Here is a 23,723-nt window from a genome sequence, read left to right as displayed (position 1 = left end):
CAATCCTATTCCAATTAAAATTTCAACAGGAATTTTTACATAGCTTTACCAGCTGATCTTAAATTTTATATGCAACGTAAAAAGTCAAGAACAGCCCATGTAAAGAACAGGAGGAAGGGGTAGATGAATTCATCTTAACAGGAAAGAAAACTCACTATAAAGATTATAATTAAGGCAGTATAGTGTTGGTGTTAAGAAAAATAATCAATAGAACTAAATATCCCTGGAAATGACAGGAAGCTAGAATATGTAAATGATGAGATATTTTTTAAAAGTGTGGAATAATTAGAGTATCCCATAAATGATGCTAGGAACGTTGACCAGCCATATAGAAAAAAAATTATAACCTCTCATCTCATCATATTAAAAAATAAACTAGATAAGTTAGAGACCAAAATATGAAAAAAAAATCATAAAATATTTAGAGTTAAACATAGGCGTATGTCCTTATGAATTCAGGGTAGGGAGCGATTTCTTAAACAAAACACAAAAGCACAAGCTATATAGTAAAAGATTGACAATTTTGAACTGCATTAAAATGGTAAACTTTTATATGGGTTTTTTATATGGTAAATTTTTATATACATAAACAAAGTGAAAAGATATGCCAAAAACTTGGCGAAATATATGTAGCACATATAACCAAACCAAAGAATTGGTATTCAAAATATGTATATAAAAAAGTTTCTACAGGGCCGGCCAAGTGGCACATTGCTTAAGAGTTGGCTTGGGACACCAGCTCTGAGCAGCAGGACCTCAGTTCGGATCCCACATGAGGGCCAGTGACACTGCCCTCTACAGCTAAGATGGTGAACAACAGCTCGACCGGGAGCTGGGCTGCCGTGAGTTGCCAGTGACAGTGTAGGCTGCAGTGGGGCTGCAGTGGGTCCCATAAGCTACCATGAGTGGCTGGCAGCTAGCATGAGCTGCCAAGGGCCACTGTGAGTGGCCGTCCAGTGGCCAGCGAGCAATCTGCCTCACCTGGGAAGAGCACTATGATAGTACCAACATGGGCCAGTGAAGCAACGTCCTCCACAACTAGACTGAAATACAAAAGGACAACAACTTGTCTGTTCCCCTTCCCCGATTCCCCAACGCTGTTCCCCTCCCTCAATTCCCCAACAAAATCTTTATTAAAAAAAGAGTTTCTACAATTAATACAAAAAAGACAAACCATCAAATAGAAGAAATAGGCAAGGAAAATGAATTAGCCATTCTCAGAAGGGAAAACCCAAGTGGTCAATAAATATAAGAAAAGATATTCAACCTCATTAATAATCAGGGAATTTGCACACCAACTTTGGCAAAAATTAACATGTATTGCTCATTATACCAAATGTTGGTGAGAACATAGGGAAATAGCTTTTCTCATAAAACGCCAATGAAAGTATAAATTGATTTAACTTATGTGGAGAAGAGATTGTCAATACCTAGTAAAGATGAAGAGGTACAAATCCTACAACTCAATGAATACACTTCTATACTCTCAACTTAGAAAAACACTCACACACTGCACAAGAATAAATGAAGATTTATTTTGCAAAAAAGTGAAAACCAGGGCCGGCTGAGTGGCTCAGTTGGTTAAGAGCTCGCTCAAGAGTTTGAGCTCTGAGCAACAGCGGTTCGAGTCAGCCCGAGCTGAGCAGCCGTGAGCTGCCAACAGGTGGCGGGATGGCTCAGCTAAAAAAAAAACAAACAAACAAACAAACAAACAAAAAAAAGTGAAAACCACCTAACTACCCTCAGTAGGGGAAATGACTGAATAAACTATGGTTTATAATACAATAGAATACCATAAGCCATTGAAATGAATGAACTAGGTTTACATGTATCAACATGGATAAATCTCAAAAACAGTGTTGATTGATAAAACAAAGTTGAAAAGCAATATAGTATGATACCATTGATGTAAAAATTTAAATATAAAAATGGTATATATTATTTGAATAGTTGTAACTATATATAATAAAATATGCTTGGGGAAATAATACCAACTTTGGAATTGTTAACAGGAGAGAATAGAGGGGAAATAGATAGGTGAGGAGTAGAAATTTGACTATATATTGGGTTGTCAGAAAAGTCATGAAGTATTTTTTCTATGTTTTTCATTGCAAAAATGCGTCATGACTTTTCCGACAACCCAATATGTAACTTTATTATATTTTTAAAAGATATTAAATAAATATTATACATGCTCACTTCAGCATTGGGATGATAAAGAGAAGATTAGCATGAATAATATGATTAATATGAAGACTAATATTAATAAAGATGACACAAAATGAAAACCATTCAAAAAATTAAAACCATTTGGAGTAGATTTGCTGATCACATGCAATTAAGCTAGAAAGCAAGGGAAAAAGTAACCGAAAAATTCCCAACTACCCGGAAATTAAACAAAATGTTTCCAAATAATCTAAGAGTCAAAGAAGAAATCAAAATAGAATTTAGAAAATATTTTAATCGGAATGAGAATAAAGATACAACATAACAAAACTTACCTAATATAGCTACAACAGCCCTTAAAGAAAATTTAGGGGGGAAATGGCTGAACATAGTGATTGAGCTTCCATCTCAAGAAACTAGGAAAAGAACAACAAATCAGACCTAAAGAAAGTAGTAGGAAGGAAATAACAGAAATAAGAACAGAAATCAAAATAGAGAAAAATCAATAGAGTTAAAGGTTAGTTCTTTGAAAAAAATTAATCAAATTAATAAACTCGTAGCAAGATTGGTGAAGAAAAAAAGGGAGAAAAGCACAAATTACCATGATTAAGGAATGAAAAAAAGAGAACAGCACTCTGGATACTATAGACATCAAAAGAAGAGGATATTCGGGCCGGCCGAGTGGCGCGATGGTTAAGAACTCGCTTGGGATGCCAGAGGGCCCCGGTTCGGATCCCACATAGGAGGGCCAGTGACACTGCCCTCCACAGCTAAGATGCTGAACAACAGCTCAACCTGGAGCTGGGCTGCCATGAGTCGCCGGCGGCGTAGGCTGCAGTCCCTGTGGCAGTGGGTTGCCATGGGCTACCGCGTGTAGCCAGCAGCCAGCGTGAGCGGCCAGCAGCCGCAGTGAGCGGCCGTCCAGAAGCCAGCGACTGATCTGCCTCGCCAGAGAAGAGCACAATGATGGTGCCAGCTTGGGCCAGTGAAGCAACGACCTCCACAACTAGACTGAAGAACAAAACGACAGGAACTTGTCTGTTCCCCTTCCCCCAATTCCCCAGCGCTGTTCCCCTCCCCGCAATTCCCAAAAAAAAATTTTAAAAAAAAAAAAAAAAGAAGAGGATATTCTGAGCAATTTACACCAACATATTTGATAATTTGAATAAAATGAAGTAAATGTGGCAAATGTTCACATTTATTAGTTAGTGGTGTTGGATATCTGTGATATTATTTTCCGTTCTTTTGTGTAGGTTTAAGATATTTCTGAATTTAACTTTTAAAGGGCAAGATATAGAACACAAGGTGTAAGATACTTCTTTTTGTGTTAACGTAACATATTTTGTATATATGCGTAGACCATTTCTGGAAGGATATAAAAGAAACTGGTTCCCAGGCTGCCTCACAGTGCTTCTGTCCCTAACACTCTCCCCCCCCCCCACACCCACCCACAGAACCCTAGCCCAAGTCTGCAGAAACTCTAGAAATCCAGGCTGAAGATGAGGAGCTGCTGATCAGAGAGGGCAGACGGGAGAGGAGTAAGTAGAGAGGAGGTGGTGACGGGGCAAGAGAAAATGAAGTCTAGGTCAAAGGTTGAGATATAAACCTGAAGAAAGGACTTAGAGAAAATGGGTTATGGGTGCATACACGGGGCTGGCCCAAGTTAGGAAGAAGGTAAGGACTGTTTTTTCCCACTCTCTGGTTCCTGGTGTACCAACATTCCTAGGGTTTAGAACTCAGGCCAATATTTCAGGATATCAATATTTATTAGTATTATCAATTTCCCACTGTAGTCCCCATTTCAAATATTCAGCCCCATTCTTCCTACAAATCATCTAAATGTCCAAGTAAATTTCAAAATTTGACATCAAAACTGTATCTCCCACATTTCCTTTCACATGCAATAGCAGCAATGTAAAACCTTTGTTGTTTGGTTCAGAAAGTATGGTTGTTATCATTTGGTTTTATCACAGGGATTTTTGTGGATTGGCCTAAATACTGAATAACCACTTATAAGTCATTTGAAGATCTAAGCAACCAACTTCAAAACGGACAACCAACTTCAAAATGGACATAAATTGGAAAACAACTTATTTTTAAGCTGGATTCAATCTCAACCCATGACCCAGCAGTTTCAACTGAGTTTATATTGGCACATTTTTACCTTTAACTAAAATTTCAAAAATATTTCCAATAGGTAATTTCCTGATTTCTATTTATTTAGTTTAGAAAAAGATCTATAGATGTTTCCTCAGGTTTTGTAAGGTCTCATAAAAAAAAGAATTCAAAACTCACAGACAGATGGAATAAGCGTACAAACAGGCAAATTACAGAAAGAATGTAAATGGCAATTAAATGTGACAGGAGGCTCAATTTACTCGTTATCAGGAAAATGTTAATTAAACGAGATACTAATTTCACCACCTAACTGGAAAAGATGAAAAAGAGTAGCAATATATAATTAGTGATGAGAAAGGTGTAAGAAAACTCCTGTATCCTACTGGATGCAGTATAACGAATACAGCAGCTTTTCTGGAGGTCAGTTTGTGAGTGTAGCGAAGTGACTGGCATTACATATAGATTTTGGATGATTAGAGAACATTTAGTCCTGTACAAAATGTCCATCCCCATGGACGTTTGATCCATAGTTAATATAAATCCCATTTTTCTGCAAGATTCAAACCCCAACCCATCTACTTAATCCCAGCCAGGCTATCAAGGCAAGAAGGGTTATTGTTGGTAATATAGCCACAACACAATTACTGGACCAATAAAACATGATAGTATTTTTTATTTATTAATCTTGTAAACCAAAAGTGTATAGAAATAAACTTTATGGGCTATTTGAACTCAGAGGCATTTTCTAAGTGTGGGCGTTTTGGAAAGGACCACATTTCAAGGACCTTTTGGCTTGGACCAAAGGTGTCCATGGACAGTTTGGACGGGACCAAATGTCCTGCAAAGGTTTTAAATTACTCAAAATTGAAATATTACAACATCGAAATATTAATGAAGTCTCATTTTATGAATAAACATTGAAATAATATAAATCACCCAATTTAAAATTATTTCAGAAATAGCATAAATATAAAGTTGGCATAATTAGGTCAAATAGTTGTAAATGGCATTTGTGCTGAATCCCATGGTTAACAGAAATATCATCCTTTGTCAAGTTAACCTTAACTCATACAAGGTATTCAAGAATTCACCCCTCAAATAAAATACTCCATGTCGATCAAAATTTATAATGTACATATCTTTGGACCAGCATTTCCACGTCTAGAAATCTAGTCACTGACATTTCCATATAAGTGTGCAAATAAAATATGTCCCAGAATGTGCCTAAAGGGTTTTGAAAATGCCCATCAATTGAGGATTGTATATTTGTACAATGGAATACCAGACAGACAGTCCTGGAAAACAGCAGGGTACTTTGTGTATGCTAACAGAAAAATGTTCACAACATATTAAGTACAAAAGCAAATTAAAGAATTAAAGATTCTATTTTTGTAAACAAGCCCACACACAACCCAAAATAGAAAGAAGTCAAAATGCAAATGAAACTATTTATAGTAGTTATCTCTGGGGAATGGAGCTTGGAGAAAGAGAGAAGGAATTTTCACTTTTTCAATTTTAAAAACTGTATGAGTTAGAATTTACTGAGTACTTATCATGTGCTAGGCAAATTCTAAGTACTTCGATTCAATTACGCCTCATAAGGACCCTATGAAGTAGATGTTATAATTATTATTGCCATTATCAACAGTTGAGGAAACTGCGGTCCAGAGATTTGCCCAAGGTCAGATATCTAATGGGTTTTGGAACCAGGATATGCACAGAGGTAGTCTGTATGAAGCAACACTCTTAATAGTCATGCAAACAGCTCCCTATACGTACTTTGTAGTGTATGGATGAGTTTAAAATAATAAACATATGAGTCTTGTCTTTGAAAACCACAAACCTAGGGGAAAAATTCAGCAATGTTTTTGATTTTGCAATCTAGGCTGTTTGTTGTAACATATATCACTGTGGCAGGCAGAATAATGCACCGTGCTCCCAAATGTCCTATATCCTAATCTCCAGAAACTGTAGAATATGTGAGCTTACATGGCAAAAGGGACTTTGCAGGTGTGATTAAAGATCTTGAGCTAGAGAGATTGTCCTGGATTAGGGGAGCTCACTGTCATCACAAGTGTCCTTAGAAGTGGGGAGGGAGGCAGCAAGGTCATAGTCAGAGAAGAAGTAACCACTGAAGCAGCATCAGAGTGAGAAAGACTGGACCAGCCATTGCCGGCTTTGAAGGTTGAGGAAGAGGCCACGAGCCCATGGTTGCAGGCAGCCTCTAGAATCCGGAAGAGGCAAGAAAAGGGATTCTTCCCTAGAGCCTTCAGGAAAAATACAGTCCTATCACTACCTTGATTTTATCCTGATGAGACTTCTGAACTCTAGAAATGTAAGATAATAAGTTTTTATTATTTAAGCTACAAATTTGTGGTAATTTGTTACAGCAGCAATAGGAATCAATAGTAATTATTAGAGCTAATTAGTAATCATGAATTACGAACATAGCAAAGATATACTCTGCTTATAAAACTTCAGGAAATTCTCTACATGGAAAGTTTGGATTTTGTTATGGGCTGAATTGTGCCCTTTCCACCACCCCCACATTCATATGTTGAAGTCCTAAAAACCTGGGTACCTTTGAGTGTGACTGTATTGAGAGATGGGGCCTTTAGAGCGGTAACTGGGTTAGATTAGGTCATATAGGTGGGATCTCATCCTATCTGACTGGTATTCCGATAAAAAGAGGAAATTTGGACACACAGATGCTATGGATGTTCACACACAGAGGAAAGGCCACAGCGAGAAGGTGGCCATCTACAGGTCAAGGAGAGAGGCTGTAGAGGAAACCAACTGTGCAGGCACCTTGATCTTGAACTTCTAGCCTCTAGAACTGTGGGAAGATAAATTTCTGTTGTTTAAGTCACACAGCCGGTGGTATTTTGTTATGGCAGACCTAGCAGACTAACGTAGATTTATATGATTTATTCCTTTAGTGCAACTTATAACCCTCCAGGGTATAAAAACACTAGTAAGTACTAAAATTTACTCCTGGTGCTCTTATATGAATTTAGAGTCATGAAAGTAAAGTTTGAGCACAGCGATTTTATTTACATTATTTCAAACAATATTATTGGGTTGTCGGGAAAGTCATGACATATTTTTTCTATGTTTTTCGTTGCAAAAATGCATCATGACTTTTCCAACAGCCCAATACTTTATAAAAAAAAGTCTTCATTTATTTATTTTAACAAACATATACTAAGTGCCTACCATGTACCTGATCTTGAAAATAGAATTATTAATAAGACATTGGTCCCTGAGCTTGAAAACCCATCTTAAAATTAGTGGGTAGTGTGATTTTAATAACACACCACCCCTCAACCCTGGAGCAAACTCTTGATCAGAAACCTGAACTCTGTTAGGACCAGACTTATAATTTGGAAGGATCTGTTTTAGCGTTTACCTTTGTACCACTCTAAGAGTTCTCTCAAATGCGTCATAAAACAAATTATGGAGCTATATACCAGGCATTGTTCTAGGTGGGAGCTGAAGACCCATTAATAAGCAAAGTCCCTACCATGGAGCTTACATTCTAGTGATAGAGACAGACAGTAAACAAATAAACAGGTAACAGAGTACAGTCTGTGGTGTAAGTGTTACGGGAGTCAGCGCAAGAGAGGAAGTGGTGCTTTTCTACACAGTGGTCAGGAAAACACTCTCTAGTAAGGCACTTTCAGCAGAGACCTGAGTGAAGAAAACATCATGGGGACATCCTGGGAAAATACATTCTTAACAAAGGAAATAGCAAGTGCAAAGGCCCTGAGGTAGGAATACACTTGGTTTGTGCAAGAAACACCAGGGAGGCCAACGTGCCTCAAGTAGAATAGGCAAGAGAGGAGACGGGCTGAAGATCCCTGCAAGACTTGGATTTTTACCCTGTGTGAGACAGGAAGCCATTGAAGGGTTTGAAGCAGACAAGCAATGTGCCCTGATATTTGATTTGAAAGGCTGATTCTGCTGTGCCAAGAACAATCTATTGTGTGGCAAGGGTGGGAAGAGTGAGAAGTTAGAAGGCTAATTCAGTCATCTGAGGGAAAGGTTGTCATTGGTTAGACCAGAACTGGAGGCGGTGAGGAGCATTTGAGTATTTAGTTATCTATTGTTGTGTAACAAATGATCTCAAAATTTACTGGCTTACCACAACAAACATTGATTATCTCACAGATTCTGAGGTTCAGGAATCTAGAAAGGGCTTAGCTGGGTGGTTCTGGCTCAGGGTCTGCCCCTCATGTGTCTGCCTCATCTGAGGCCTTGACTGAGGCTGGAGGGTCCTCTTCTAAGAAGGCTCATGCACGTGGCTGTTGGATGTCAGTTCTTCACCACATGGGCCTCCTGCACTGAGCTTCCCCCGAGCCAGTGATAAAAGAGAGAGACGGGGGGACAAGAGAGAAAAGACAGAGGTTGCAGTGTCATTTATAACTTAACCTTGAAAGTGACATACCATCGATTCTGCCGAATTCTGTTGGTTGCACAGCTGACCTAGGTACAGTATGCGAGGGATTACACAAACGTGTGACTATTGGGAGGTAGCCATCTTTGGGAGTCATCTTGGAGGCTGCCTACCACAGTTTGGATTCTAGTTTTGTTGATGGATTGGATCTAGCATATAAGAGAGAAATGGGAACCAAGGATAACTACAGAATTTTGTCTGACTTTTGTGGGGGGATGGGGTGTGTAGGGGACCATCATATGCTATTTTGGGATATATTACATTTGAGAGCCTGTTAGATATTTAAGTGGAGATGCCAAGCAGGCAGCTAGATAAATATCTGAGTGTGGCGTTTCAGGGAGAGGTGCAGGCTGGAGATAAGGGGCTTGTTTATGGATGCCATTTAAAGCCAGGGACTCGCTCCAACCCCTCAGGGATTACAGGCAGACAAGAGAAGAGACAAGAGGGCTGAACCCTGGACCCCAGCATTTAGATTTGGAGCGATAAGGAGGAGCAGCAAGGAGACCAGGAAGGAGCCAGCGAGGCAAGAGGGAAACAAAGAGTGGGGTGCCCTCTGGAAGTTAAGAGAACATGTCGCCCCCAGGAAAGTGTTGCTGAGAGGCCAAAGGAGCCACACGAGTAGCCAGGTCCTGGTCCTCTGCCAGGCTGCCCCCAAGGGTAACCCAGATTTCCATAGACATGTCACCAATGTGTAGGATTTCAGTAGGAGAGGAGCTCTGGATGAAAAAAACTTGGGGGAGGGAGTCTTGGGACTATAACAAAGAGGGGATGGGAAAAACAAACACAGTCAAACATCCAATCCTAATGACACAGCAAACAATAATTAAGAGCTGGTTCTGTGTCATTCTAAGCTGTTCGTGTGTCAGGTCATGAATTCCCAGAGGCTACACAGAGTGACCATTTTATCCCCAGGTATCTACAGAGGAGGAAATGACACGCAGAAAGGGGAGGATGGGCCTGGGGTCACACAGCTGGAGGCAGCGTGGAGGTTCAAACCCTGGCGTCTGACCCAGGGGCCCCACTCAGTGCCTCAGTGCACCCCTCCTTCTGCTGCAGAGATGCCTTTGTGAGGGACTCCCCAAGAACCAAGGGGAGGAAGGGGACCAACAACAGTGTGGTTCAGTGTTTTCCCCTCTGCTGGGACTACAAAGCTGTAGGAGGTCTGAAATGTGAGACAGGAAGCTTTTGAATTTGCTAGGCCCATTTAATTTGGCATCTCAGTGCTGTTCCTGTAGACAGGCCACCAGGCAGCCCTGAGATGCGCCATTCTCAAAACTGCAATTTTAAAAGCCGGTTTCAGAAATAGTCTCAGAGATATAGAGGAAACACTGATGGTTGCTAGCAAGGAGAGGGGTGGGGATGAGGGAGAAGGGGAAGGGATTAGACAGCATAAATAGGTAACTACAATATTGCCACAGGAATATGAAAGACAGTTTGGGGAATATAATTAATAATGGTTTAAATATTTTGTAGGGTGTCAGGTGGTCACATGTCTTGTTAGGGAGACAACTCCATGGACGGTGTAGATGCCTGACCAGTGCACTGTACACCTGAAGCTGATGTTGAATAATATTGCATGTCAACTATAATTTAATATATATATATATATATATAGTCACGGGATATGGAGTATAGTATAGGGAATAATCAATGGAAGTGTAATAGATATATACGACGTCAGAGAGGCAATAGATTGGGGAAAGGGGGTTATCGCTTTGTGAGGGGTGAAATGTATAACTAGTACATTGTGTTGTACACCTGAAGCTAATAAATAAATTTTTTAAAAAAAAGGCCTGTTTGGGTGCACTCCTTGTCTCTCCAGGCAGGAGGGCTCACCAGGGAGTCAGGCCTCAGCTGACTTAAATTCTCACTTTATTGCCCATTCTTCCAAGATCAGGAAAACCCACAAGTGGTTATCTGGAAGCTGATGGTGCCCCACCCCCACCCCAGTATCTTATCAGGGGGCGGGGTTGTTGGAGGTGCATGGGGAAAGCAAGAAACAGGTGAGGATTTGGCCCTTAATCCTCTACCCAGAACACAATGGCCCCCAATCTGTCCGGCTCAACCCCCATCTCCAGGGTTTTGTGGGAGTCAATCAGAAAATCACGTGATCTCTCCACAAATATTCCACACTCACTAGAGCTATAGTCTGGACTAGGTACAACAGGGCTCAGAAAATAAAGTGAATCATAACTTGAAAATGAAAAGTGCTTTCTAGAAGTCTATTTTATAACCATGTATCTGTGCAGAAACATGTCTATTCCACAATTAAATAAGGAGGGGAAGGCCTGGGCCGATTATTAGTCAATGAAATGTGGACAGCCTTTCTTCAACATAGTTCTTTTTAAGCCAATAGTGAATTTTATAAATACTTGCTATAAAGAAATTAACGAAATAAGACGTGTACAACATCAGGAATGAAAAACAATCCATCCAGACATTTAGCTGTTTAATATTTAAGGAGAAAAAAAAACAATCAAACCTACTCTCTTTCTAGAAAAAGAACTATTACATGCTATGTTAAATAATAGAATGTTTTTTAAAAATGTTATCAAAGATCCACCCAGAGTATGCCTTTTAGAAGTAAAATTAACATACTTTATTTTCAACTCCCAATTATTTTCAAGTCCTAGCAATGTCAGTCATTAGCTGTGGGACCCTAGAAAGTCACACCCATTCTGGATCTCATTTGCAAAATAGGGATAATACCATTTACTTCACAAAGATTTTGTAACAATAAAATGGGAGCATGTATATCAAAGTGCTTGATGTTAATATTAATAATATTGTTAACTATTAATAAAATAAGTGCCTTCCAGCTCTAAAATTTTATTATTAAGAAATAATTATTGGGGGCCGGCCGAGTGGCTCAGTTGGTTAAGAGCTCGCTCAAGAGTTTGAGCTCTGAGCAACAGCGGTTCGAGTCCGGCCCGAGCTGAGCAGCCGCTGAGCTGCCAACAGGTAGCAGGATGGCTCAGCTTAAAAAAAAAAAAAAAAAAGAAAGAAAGAAATAATTATTAAAGACTTTAGTTAAAGAGAGTCCTTTCAGAGACACATACTGAGGTAGTTTAGGATTAAATGATGTAACAACTGAGATTTGCTTCAAAATAATCCAGTGAAAGCAGTGGGTTTATGTACATTTTTAGACACATTTTGAGTATTGTAAAAGCTGGGTTATGGGTACGGGGAGTTTTTTTAAAAAGCAGTTTTGTCTGCTTTTTAACGAGTGAAATTTTCACATTGAGAAGGAAAAAAGCATAGGCGAAATTGGAGGACAACTTCTATCATTAAGTCCAAGTATTTACTTGATAGAGACAGCTTCTCAAGCAAACCTTGACATTGAAAGAAATGGTAGTGATTTTAAATGAATGCCAAAATACATAAGAATTGAAAGATTTGATTATTTGATTATGTTTTTGAGTAACCTTTTAATTTATTTTTAACTAAAGGAAACCCATTATAATTAAATATTATAGCAACAAGTTATATTCACATGACTTAAGATTATTATCGGAATCTACATGTAACCTGGAATCTTAAACAACTTATAATTTTCCCCAAAGAAATTTTAGGCTACGTAAACTATTTTCTATTTAAGAACCCAATGTTCTACTCTACCTGCTGTATCTAATTAAGCACATAATGACACATCAATTTGTTAAATGATATCTTTGATACTTCTCAGATAGAATTATCACTAATTAAAGGGAACTTAACAGCAGTAAGTACATAACACGTTCCCTTTCTTACCTTGAAGATGTGAATTCTCTAGGAAGTTTTCATGAGATTCTTTTGCTTCTCCAGGTTTTGTTGATCGATACTCACTCCTCAGAGAGATCTTCCACCATCTAAAGATGACCTGTGATTGAATAGAAGGTGCTATGAGTTAAAAATGATTTCAACAGCAGCAGCTACCAGTCGGTCTGGGGTTCTGAAAAATCACTCGGGCAGGCACGTAAGGCCATATGTCCATCATCAGCTATAACTCTGCAATCCAGCATCACATCAAAATAGAAGTGAGGTCTGTGCATCCGTGAGCATTGTCCTTAACAATTACGGGGGCACAAAATCAAAGTGTGAGAAGGAATCTTAAAAATCTATAAAATCAATTGATGTTAAAACCACCCAGAGCCCAATGGCTGTTTCTTGAAGATCTCTGAGAATACACATTCTCTAACTCGGAGAGCTAATTCCAGTGTAATTGTTCCACCTGCTGCCTCCCTTCCCGCCAATAGGGCAAGACAGGATGAGTGGATACTCTTCTCCTACAGAGCAACCGTGACATAGACAAGACCAGGGAAAACACCATTATGCATTGTTTGATGCATGAAAGTGTCATTACAAAGGATGCTTCTTGGCAATCGATCTGCTGATAGGCCATTTGACTTCTATGAGCATTTTGGTTTACCTGAAGCAAACCTCATTTCCATGGCTACCGACTGCACCATGATGGAAATCAATGTTGCTTTCATGGCAGTGTCAACTACCAGGCATGATGAGAAGCCCCTCGAAGCTTTACCAACTTATCTCATGCTTTTCGACCACTGGGTAGTTAATAGAGATGACAAAACTCCAAAGAACTTGAGCAACAAACCAAACTATTTCTGCACTAGGCTACAAGGAAAGATGACTAAGGGGACGAACGTGCAGAGAAACTGGTTGGCTTCCCAGCTCTGGGTTCCTCCCCCACTAGCATAACCAGGAAAGACACTGAAATTACATTCAGGGAGGCTCTGCCCAAAGCAAATTTGTTAAGCTGAGGAAAAGTTGCTACGGGCCCTCCCTTTATCTAGTTTCCTGTTCCCCATCCCCACCCACCCAGCAGTCCCTGGGGTCCTCATAGACCCTGGGTGCACTTTTTTTGGCTACTGCCCTGGTCTCTACCAGTTTGCAAATCCCTGTTCCTAGGGCCTTCGTGGTGCTGGTCTGGGAACCGCAGGCTTTGAACTACCATTCTCCTTCTTCCTTCTCCTCACTCCTATCCCCCTGCGCGCAGACCCAGGCCTCCGCCAGCTTTCCTCTCCTTCTAGAGCTGCACCCCTCTGCCCTATTACCCGCTGAGGCCCTGCCTCTTGGCCACTCCCCTTTCCTGATGTCTGAGTTCTGAGGGGGGTAGCGACTTTTTACACCATCTTTCCTAGTATCCTGCCCAACTGAAACTAAGTCCTCAATAAATACTTGTTGAATGAATTAAAAGGTGGTCTTCATTTAGATTTTTGTTCTAATCACTAAAGGAGGTGAGAAAAAAATGCATGCGTAAATGACAGAACGCTGTAATCTCACGAAATCGTGGCAGCTGATTCTTTTCAGAAAATCCCTTAGCCTGTCACTTTTGATTTTCCCAAGAATGAGCTTCACCAAAATTGTCCTCTTAAGCATCTTTCTGTCCCAGCTCATGGCGGTGAGGGCATATCAGTCCCTAGAGCTGCCACAAGAAAACACCAGAAACTTATTTCCTCACTTTTCTGGAGACCGGAAGTCCAAGATGAAGGTGTTGGCAGGTTTGGTTTCTCCTGAGACCTCTCTCGTTGGCTTGCAGAGGGCCCCCTTCTCACTGTGTCGTCACATGACCTTTCCTCCATGCACGTGCATCTCCAGTGTGTCCCTTCCTCCTCTTATAAGGACACCAGTTCTACTGGATTAGGGCTCCATCTTTACAACTTCCTTTAACCTTAATTACCTGTTCAAGGGCCCTATCCCCTAATACAGTCCTAGGGAGAGTTAGGGCTCCCGTGTGGGAATTTTGGAGAGACACAATTCAGTCCATAACAGAGGGATATTAAGTATTAAAGTAGAAAAAAACATGAACTTTGGAGCGAGGCAGGCCTACCTGATTTCTTTCATTTCTCTGCACTTCAATGATCCTTTTCATCCTCTATTAAATATCATTAAAATTAATAATAAATATTATAAATAATATTTCCTTTCTATTGAATGATGATGCCAGGCAACCTGAATCTTATGTTCTTTATACCACATAATCTAGGACTTTTAGAACTTATTGGGCAGACAGAAATAATTTAGTCCCTCCACAACTCAGATAGGTGAGCAAGAAATTTCAGAGTGGTTAAGTTAGAAGCAATAGGTCTCCTTCCCTACAACCTTGCTACCAGGTGTAATGTTACAATGAAAGCAAGTCTCAGATTGAATTCTGCCCCAAGAAAGACATTTCTCCCCAGGCAGGCACCACAAGGGTCTAAAACATGTTCCTAGAAGCTGAGTGGAATCTCCCTCACTGTCCCAAAGGGCTCTCTATGGGAACCTCCCCAGGGAAGTTGCTCTCTGGGGCAAACGTACCTATATTATAATGACACGACCAGCTACCCTTCTAGCCACAAGCTACTCAATCCTTGATTAAGTGGAGGATTCGGGAACAAACGGGGTTCCAGATAGAGCGCTACTCCAGAAACATTATGTAACCCAACTTCTTATGTTGCTCAAAAAAAGGCAGAGAGACACTTATACAGTCTTACTTGTCAGCCTCATATCTTGCACATCATTAAATTATTTCTGACATTCCTTATACTAATTAATGAACCCTCCGGTACTGGTTTAGAAGGCAGTATCTGAAGTGCTTGCTGTAATGGCCTCTTGAGGGAAGAGCCTCAGGGCACAGAATCAAGCTAACTTGCCCACATAGATAAGCATCCTGCTGGCTCCTCTGAGGTATTTAAAGGGAATTACTGAGAATATAGCACTTGCCTAAGGAAATGGCTGGCTAGAACCAGGATCCAAGCCTCTCCCTCCCTAACTCATAAACGTAGGGTTTGTTCTGAGGCACGAAGCTTTCTTTATCTACAACCTTCATACTACAACTCTACAGAGCAGTACACAGAAATCTGATATTCAGAATCACAACTTAGCTTTGTCAAGACTCGATTACGTTCCATATACTGTACTTACTGAAACAGAAAAATGTATGAGACAGGTATTTTCTACCACTTATTGTCACTCAGATTGGTAAAGATTTTCTTTTAAACGATAAAACTCAATGTGGGTGAGGAGAAGAAAAATGGGGCCCTACTAATCATTTAGAGGAGTGTAAATTGGTTAGGCAACGCCTATCAGAAATCTTAAGGTCATCCATGCCCTTCGACTCAGACATTCTATTTGTAAGAATTTATCCTAAGGAATTTATCAGAGATGTATACAATTTTTTTTTATATAAGAATGTTTGTCATAGGGTAATTATGATAATGAAAAATCAGAACCAACCTAAGGAGCTGATAGTTGGAACTAGTTAAATAATTATGGCATATCTAGATGCTACAATACTTTGCAGTCAATAAAATAATTTGTGAAAAAATAACAACATAGAACAACATTAATGATCATTTTTATACATTTCCAGTAAATCTTTTCAATAAACTTGAAAGTTGAGCTTCCTTTTAAAAGAGAGGTCTAAGATTTCTCATTAATCCCCCCAGTATCTCTTCTGCACAAATTATTAAGGAAAGATACCAAGACATTTGTCATTCACCCAGTGAAGGCCCTAAACCTTAAGTCCTTTTCCCCACCTAGGCAGCGACTCACTAGGCAGCCCTCGAGGAGGGCATTGGGAAAAAATGGGCCCAATTGGGCATCTCTGCATTTACATATATTTGAACAATGCACACGCCCACCCCTGGTCTGAGATTGTGACATTCTCACCACTACCTCCAGCTGAAAAATCCTGCCACAGGGAAAGAAAGCAGAGAGTCTGGGGTTAGATGGGTCTGGTTTAAACTCTGGTTTCTGTCTTTCACAGGATTATACCCTGCAACATTTCTTAATCTCTTTTGGTCTCAATTTCTTCATCTCGAAAATGTACATAATGATGAGGCTCATCTCACTGAATTTTTAAGAAATGACATGAGATAAATCCAAAGTGTCTAGCACAAAGCCAGATACATGGACTCTGCTCCACAGAGGTAGGTCCTTGCCTCTTTCTTTCTCCCTTTCCCCCTTGCTCACTCACTGGTCAGTCCTTCATAGTCAAAACAACAAACTCAGCCCCATATACCAAGATATTGGAACTGTGTGTTTTTTCTCATCAATTATCTAACAGCATTCAATCACACTTCTTCAAGGTCTGCTTTCTTAATTACATTCTCAAAAGATATTTATTTCAGCTTTTCACTCAGACTTGGTATTTGCTTTTTCTAATCACCAATCATCTTTAAGAATTGAACGCTTTTTGCTCTAAGTATTTCCCCAACAGCATAATTAAGAAGAGTCATCCATCTATCCACTTAATAAACAAAGTTGTTCGTGAAGAATTAGGGTGACTTGCCAGATACCACATACTACATGGGGCATTCTGAATTTTCCTAAACACCTGTACAGGGAAGACATTTGTAATTTAGCACACAAAATCATCTCTGCTCGCTCCTGCAGACTATTGTTATTCTAGCAGATCAAATTGCTCCCTGTTTTGGAAAGCATATATAATTAGGGGATTTCACAGAGCGTGGTTGAGATACTGTGTCATGGAGAGTTTATGAAATTAGATCCTTTATTAAATGAAGAAGGATTTTGTTATCTGAGCAGCCTACTGAGAAATGGAGAAGAAAGGACAGCAAGGGTGAATTGCATGTGAATTTACTTTTTGATATTACTCAAAAAAGCACAGAGCTTTGGCATTCTAAAGGGTAGAAAGACATTACTTTCTTAATGAGTTATGAAGATTTATTTTACTGCCTATTTAAACTATAAACATTAATGATGTGTTTTTGGTGCAAATTCACAACATCAAATATATGTTCCTTTATGTATTTGTGTTTGGTTCAATTTGTTTAAACACAGCAAAACTTAGATTTTCAGGTATCAAAAGTTTTACTCTGGAAATGGTATAGTACTTTTTATATATTAGGAATAAAGCAACATTATTAATAAGGGGAAAATGAGTCTGAGGATGAAATGAGAATGAAAGAAACTCAAAATTTTAGTAAGAGAGAACTGACTACATTGAAATCTTTCTTTCCTTCAATGATTCAGAAATGAAATTGCCCTTGGAGAATCAAATTAATAAACTTCAAACCCATGGGCGTAATTAGGAATCAGTGGCAGACCTTGTTGGTTGCCACTCAGCATTCATTTGCCCACCTGCCCTTCCTAGATGAGCCCCATTTGGCCAGCTGACTCTCTTCTCTGCATAAAGAATCTGACATACTGTATTTGTCATTTTAATTTAAATACAGAGGGTAATGCAAATAACTAAGTTGGTAGTCAGGGTTTAAATTTAGGAATAGTTTTAATCGAGCACATCCTTTGTTTTATATGCGCATATCCTTCAACACACTTCTCAGAAAGAGTCTATAGGAAGTAAATTTTTGTCTGAAAATATGCATATTCTCTTCCAAGTTCTGGTCCTCTATTACTATTATTCAGTGTTGGAACCAGTGGCCAGTGCAGATATGCTCCAGCTGTGCCCTCAGGTCATGCATTCCCTACTGGCAGCTGCCTCTACAGACAAGGTTTGGCTCTTTTTCTTTGGCAAATTTCTTGTCATTAGCAGGCTACTCATTCCTGTTCCTGCAGTAGCCACACCCTCTCCAAAGAAACCTGAATCTCAGCCTTACTGGGGAAGAAAGGGAAAGAATATCCTATTTACTGTCCACCCTCCCCCAGCATACAGGTAATAGCTGCTTGTTGCTGCTACTACTCCTCGATCTTTTAGCGCTCTCTTATACCTCTTTTAAGTTGTTAACCATCTTCCATTAATTAGCAATTCTTTATAATAAATTGAATCTGGTAAAATAAGTGTGGCTTCTGTCTCCTGAATGGACCTTGCTTGAGATACCTGGTATGATTCTTTTGTCATTCATTATGCAGGGCACTTGGGGAGAGCTTTTAATCTGGAGACATAAACTTAATGTCTAGAACATTTTCTTGTATAATTTTTTTCTGGGACTCCTTTTTTTTCCCCAAATATTGGACCTCTTGATCTAATTCTTTAATTTTATTATCTTCCCCCCCCCACCCCATTGTCCATCTCTCACTTTTGGTTCTTTCTTTTTTTTTTTCAGGTGATTTTTTTTTTAAACGTTATCATTCAACCCTTTAATTGAGTTTTCCATTTTTCCTATCATATTTTTTTATTTTCTAAATCTCTTAAATTTTCTGAGATTTTTTTTCTTGTGTGCTGTTCTTGTATCATAGATACAAAATCTCTGCTTATCCTCCTGGGGATATTACTGATAGTTTGTTTTGTCTTTGTGAATTTTTATTTTCTCCAAAATTATATTTCCTCTATAATTGTTGATTTGTTTTGGCATTCCTCAAAAGCTTGCTTATTCTTAGCAGACAATGTATATTCAGGAATGGGGTGCTAGAAAGCTGATTGGAAGCTCTGGGGATTTGAGCAGGGCTTGTCTAGACAGGATCTCAGGATAGGCCTCACTGCATACCTGCTGGGGCTCTTGCAGCGGTTCTCAACCTGTGGGTCGCGACTCCTTTGGGGGTTGAACGACCCTTTCACAGGGGTCGCCTAAGACCATCGGAAAACAAAGAGATATTTACATTACGATTCATAACAGTAGCAAAATTACAGTTATAGAGTAGCAACGAAAATAATTTTATGGTTGGGGGTCACCACAACATGAGGAACTGTATTAAGGGGTCACGTCATTAGGAAGGTTGAGAACTGCTGGGTTGGAGGATCCTGGCTATTGGTATCTTGAGATCTCTTTTCTTAGCCTGGTCTGATTCCCCAAAGAATCTTCCAGATTTCTGTCTGGAAGGTATAAGCCTGGCTGCCCGCAGTGTTCTGTGCAGAAGTCACAATGAATCTTCAAGTTCAGTATGTGAATTTTCACTTAATTCCTGGCCATATTCAGCGCTGAATCCCTCTGTCCCCAGTGGCTTGGGGGTGCCACCCATAGGAGCCCTAGCTTACCCCTCTGCATACCAAACTTTCAGTCTTCTCCTGGGGTGGGTAAGGTAAAGCTGTTGCTGATTATGCAGAGGAGAAGAGGGAGCTGAAGAAGGTGGCTCTAGCCACATCTCCACAGAATTTCAACCATTCCTACTGTTTTCAGGTCCTTCTCTAACCTCTCCATCCAAAGAATGTTTCCATCCATTCCTGAGTCACCCTGCTCTGAGGCTCTGGGGTGCAAATCTGATTGCTTCCTGACTTCCCTAGTTTAGATTTCAACTTTCTTAGGGCTGTTAAATCAGCTACCAGTCGGTCATCTGCTTTCTAGCATGCAAAATTGTTGCCTTTGTTGCCTTTCCCATTCTCTTTGTTTTTGTTGGTTTATGTTTAGAAAAACCCCATAATTGTCATTTTAGTGGTGTTGCCAGAGGCAGGGAAGATATATAATAGTTCTTTAACTAGAAGTTGTACTTCTAGGCTGTATTCTTAAGATGTTTAGAATGCTACAGAGAATCTGACATTCTAGATTTGTCATTTTAAATTTAAATATATAGGATAATGAAAATGATTAAGTTGGCAGTCAGTGTTTAAATTTAGGACTACCTATTAAATTTACAATGATTTTAAGATGTTTAAAAGTTTAGAAGAGTTCGATCTACATTTTAAAGTCTGTTTCATTACAACTTGTTAAACACTTGGTTGATTTTGTTAGATTTGTAATTATGTCTCTTTAGATTTAAGAAATGTTTGAGAAAATAAAATATATTAAATTTGTGATATAGATGGAAATGCTTAAGAGGATTTAATCAAGTTTGTAAATGATATTTAAATTTAAGAAAACAACTTGTTAGATTTATAAGTTTTATGGCTTTAATTTACAATTTTAAAATAATTTGATTAAGTTTGTAAACAGTGTTTTAAATGTTTAAGGAATTATAATTTGTTAAATGTATAAGTTAATTATACATTAAAGAACAATGAAAATGAGTGTTTTTAATTTAATGCACGATTACTTGATTTATAATTGAATTTACTTTGTGAGTTGCATTTGAAGATTTAAAGAAAAAAAGGTTTTTAATTTCTAACTTTAATTGAATATTAGTGATAAATACAAATTATAATAAATTAAAATATTTGTTATCATAAATTATAAATAATTACAAATAATTGTACAATAGAGTTTCTCAAATCAGATTTTAAAAGATTGATTTAGAAATTTGGGGACCTCTGGGTGGCTATTTGGTAAACAAAAATTGATTTATGCCTCATAGCAGGATAAACTCCAAGTAGATCAAAGATCTGCCTGTAAAAAAAATGAAACCACTCAAGTACTAGAATGAAAAAATGGTGAATTCTTTTATTATCTTTCTATGTCTCAAAATCCAAAAACCATAAAAGAGAAGATTAATAAACTCTATTATGTAAATATAAACAGCTTCTGTATAGCAGTATCCCAAAGAGAATTTGGAAATGTTTGAAGTGGCTTTGCTCATAATAGCTCCAAACTGGAAACAACCAAAATATCCACGCATATGATGAAATATTACTTAGCAACAAAAAGAACTGCTGATATATGTAATGACATGGTTGAATCTCAAAAGCATTATGCTAAGTGAAAGAAGCCAGATATGAGGGGTCACATACTGTATAATTCCATGTAGGACATGTTGGAAGTGGCAAAAAAGAAATTAGGTCAGTGGTACCAGGGGATGGGGGTGGGAGAGGGGACTGACCACGAGGGAGCATGAGAAAACTTTTTAGGTTGATGGAAATATTCTATATCTTTATTATGGCGGTGTATACATTTGTCAAATTCACAGAACTGATAAAGGGTGATTTTTACCATATTCAAATTATACCTCAATAAGCCTGATTAAACACACACACACATGTGGGTGACTGGTTAGCTCAGTTGGTTAGAGCAGGGAGCTAATAACACCAAGGTTGCCGGTTCAATCCCCGCATAGGCCACTGTGAGCTGTGCCCTCCTTAAAAGAGTCAACTATGCCATTGTAGCATGAAAGCAATGTGTAACCAATGACCATACCTGTTCCCCAATAAAATTAAAACAAAACAAAACAAACACACACACACACACACACACACACACACACACATCAAACAAAGACAAAAGAAAAATGATAAACTGGAAAAAACATTTGCAATTACTCTCACAACAAAGGGCTAATCTCCCTAAAGAGTTTGTAGAAATAGAGAAAAGACCAACACATTAATTTTAAAAATGAGCAAAAGACATGAAAACAAAGTCTACAGGAAAAACAATATTCACATGGCTCATAAACACATGAAAAGATGCTCAATTTCCCTCATAATAATAGAAAAGCATATTAAAACCACTGACGTATCATTTCTCACCTATCCAGATTGGCAAAATCCAAAAACACACCGTTAGCAAGGATGTGGAGAAACAGGTACTCGCGTCATTGTGGTACAAAAGCTATGGAGGGAAATTTTGCACAATCTCATAAAATTACAGATGGGAAGAAAAGGATGATTTATTTAATAAATAGTGTTGCCATGATAGCCATTCATCTAAAAGAAGTAAACTGAAACCTCTACCTCCAGTTACATTAAAAAATAAAATCTAGGTGGACTAATATAAATGCAAAAAGTAATGTTATTATAAGATTTCAGGGGAAAAAAGTATTACTTCAAAAAATACATAATAATACCATTTTCACTTTAGAAAATGGTAGAGGGGCCAGGGAATAGCACTTCACTAAGAATGATTATGCATGCTTTGAATATCATCCTTATTCTCTGGCTGAAATCTTGGAATCAGAATTCTAGAGGTGACTAATACCATTCACTACAGAGGTGATAGCTATTCATTTTGCTTCCCCTCCTAGGTCTTGAAATCTAGAAATGTAACTTTAAGCAATCTTCTCTATAGATAAATATCCTATTACAATAAATCAATTGGAGGTCCGACAGAATTCACGATTACTCTCATTTTCTCCTTACAGTGCATTAAGACTTGCACGTTACCTTAGAAATAATCTCACATTAGGCAGGTTTTCTGAAAGCAAAACTTGCACTAGATTTTGCACCAAGGAAGGAGAATAAGTAAGAAAACTACATGTACCAATGATAAAAATCTTTTCAAAAGGATATTGTATACCAATTATCCTGAAATTTAAGAAATAATAAAATAATATAAAAATTAAAGTATTTTGAGAGAACTAATCAATACAAGACATTTTATATTAGTCAAATATACTTGTATGGTGATGGAAGGAGAACTAACCCTGGGTGGTGAACACACAATATGATATATAGATGATGTATTACAGAAATGTACACTTGAAACTTATGTAATTTTACTAACCATTGTCACCCCAATAAATTTTAATAAAAATAAATTTTATGTTAAACGGAAATTTCTAAAACAAAAATATGTGTTGCAAATTTAAATGTTGGATTTATAGCAAGTAATAAATAAAATGTATTATGGACTCAGAGTGTGTTAAAGGATTTGCTGATAAAGTAAATGTTCATGAATAAACAAATGTGAACTTTAAAATAAAAGATCTTTCCAAAAGAAAATGAAGACAAAATCCAATACGAATACTTATGATTCAGGGGGAAAAAGTCATATGAGCAATAAGAGGAGGAAACGTATGAGCATATCAGAGTGGATGGGATGTCGCTGTGTTCCCACAGTGTGAAGACACAAATGCAGCTTCGAGAGGATCCAAGCAGGTGTCTTGGACCCACAGGGACATTCCAGCTGAAGGACCTACAAGCACGGAGACCTTGGGTGGGTCTCATAATCTCTGTTTGCCTGCTCATCTTCTGATTATCTTCTGGGAGAATTAAAATGAAGCAATACCTGTAAAGGTGCTTAGCAGAGCACCAGATACATTTTTCTTTTATTTTCCTACACAATTATTGCTGGAATTTGCTTACGTAACAGGTCAAGACTACAGCCGGAGTTCCCTAGCTTTAGAGGAAGCACAGATCCACTCTTTCAGCTCCAGCTGAAGACTTTGATGAAACCCACAGTTTTCTAAGTCTGGAGATGGTGGGACCATTCCCAAGTGAGAGAGATGGTGGAGTCAGGGCCACACCCGTCAGTTCTAACACACACTTTGCAGAGGCCTGAGT

The 23,723-nt window shown here is 38.6% G+C and overlaps 1 protein-coding gene across 1 annotated transcript in view; it reads right to left on the bottom strand.

Annotated features, from left to right (window-relative positions):
• The window catches only part of FBXO36 (F-box protein 36), a 68,608-nt gene that overhangs the window by 16,612 nt on the left and 28,273 nt on the right, over positions 1-23,723 (bottom strand). Inside the window, exon 2 of the mRNA XM_019657076.1 lies at positions 12,491-12,599. Within this exon, the coding sequence (XP_019512621.1) occupies positions 12,491-12,599 (109 nt within the window). The remainder of the gene's footprint in view (positions 1-12,490; positions 12,600-23,723) is intronic.

Source organism: Hipposideros armiger, unplaced genomic scaffold (assembly GCF_001890085.2).
Source record: "Hipposideros armiger isolate ML-2016 unplaced genomic scaffold, ASM189008v1 scaffold_273, whole genome shotgun sequence".
NCBI classification, from domain to species: domain Eukaryota; kingdom Metazoa; phylum Chordata; class Mammalia; order Chiroptera; family Hipposideridae; genus Hipposideros; species Hipposideros armiger.
Note: the sequence above shows the minus strand (reverse complement) of the source record. Positions and strands in the feature narration are given on the sequence as shown.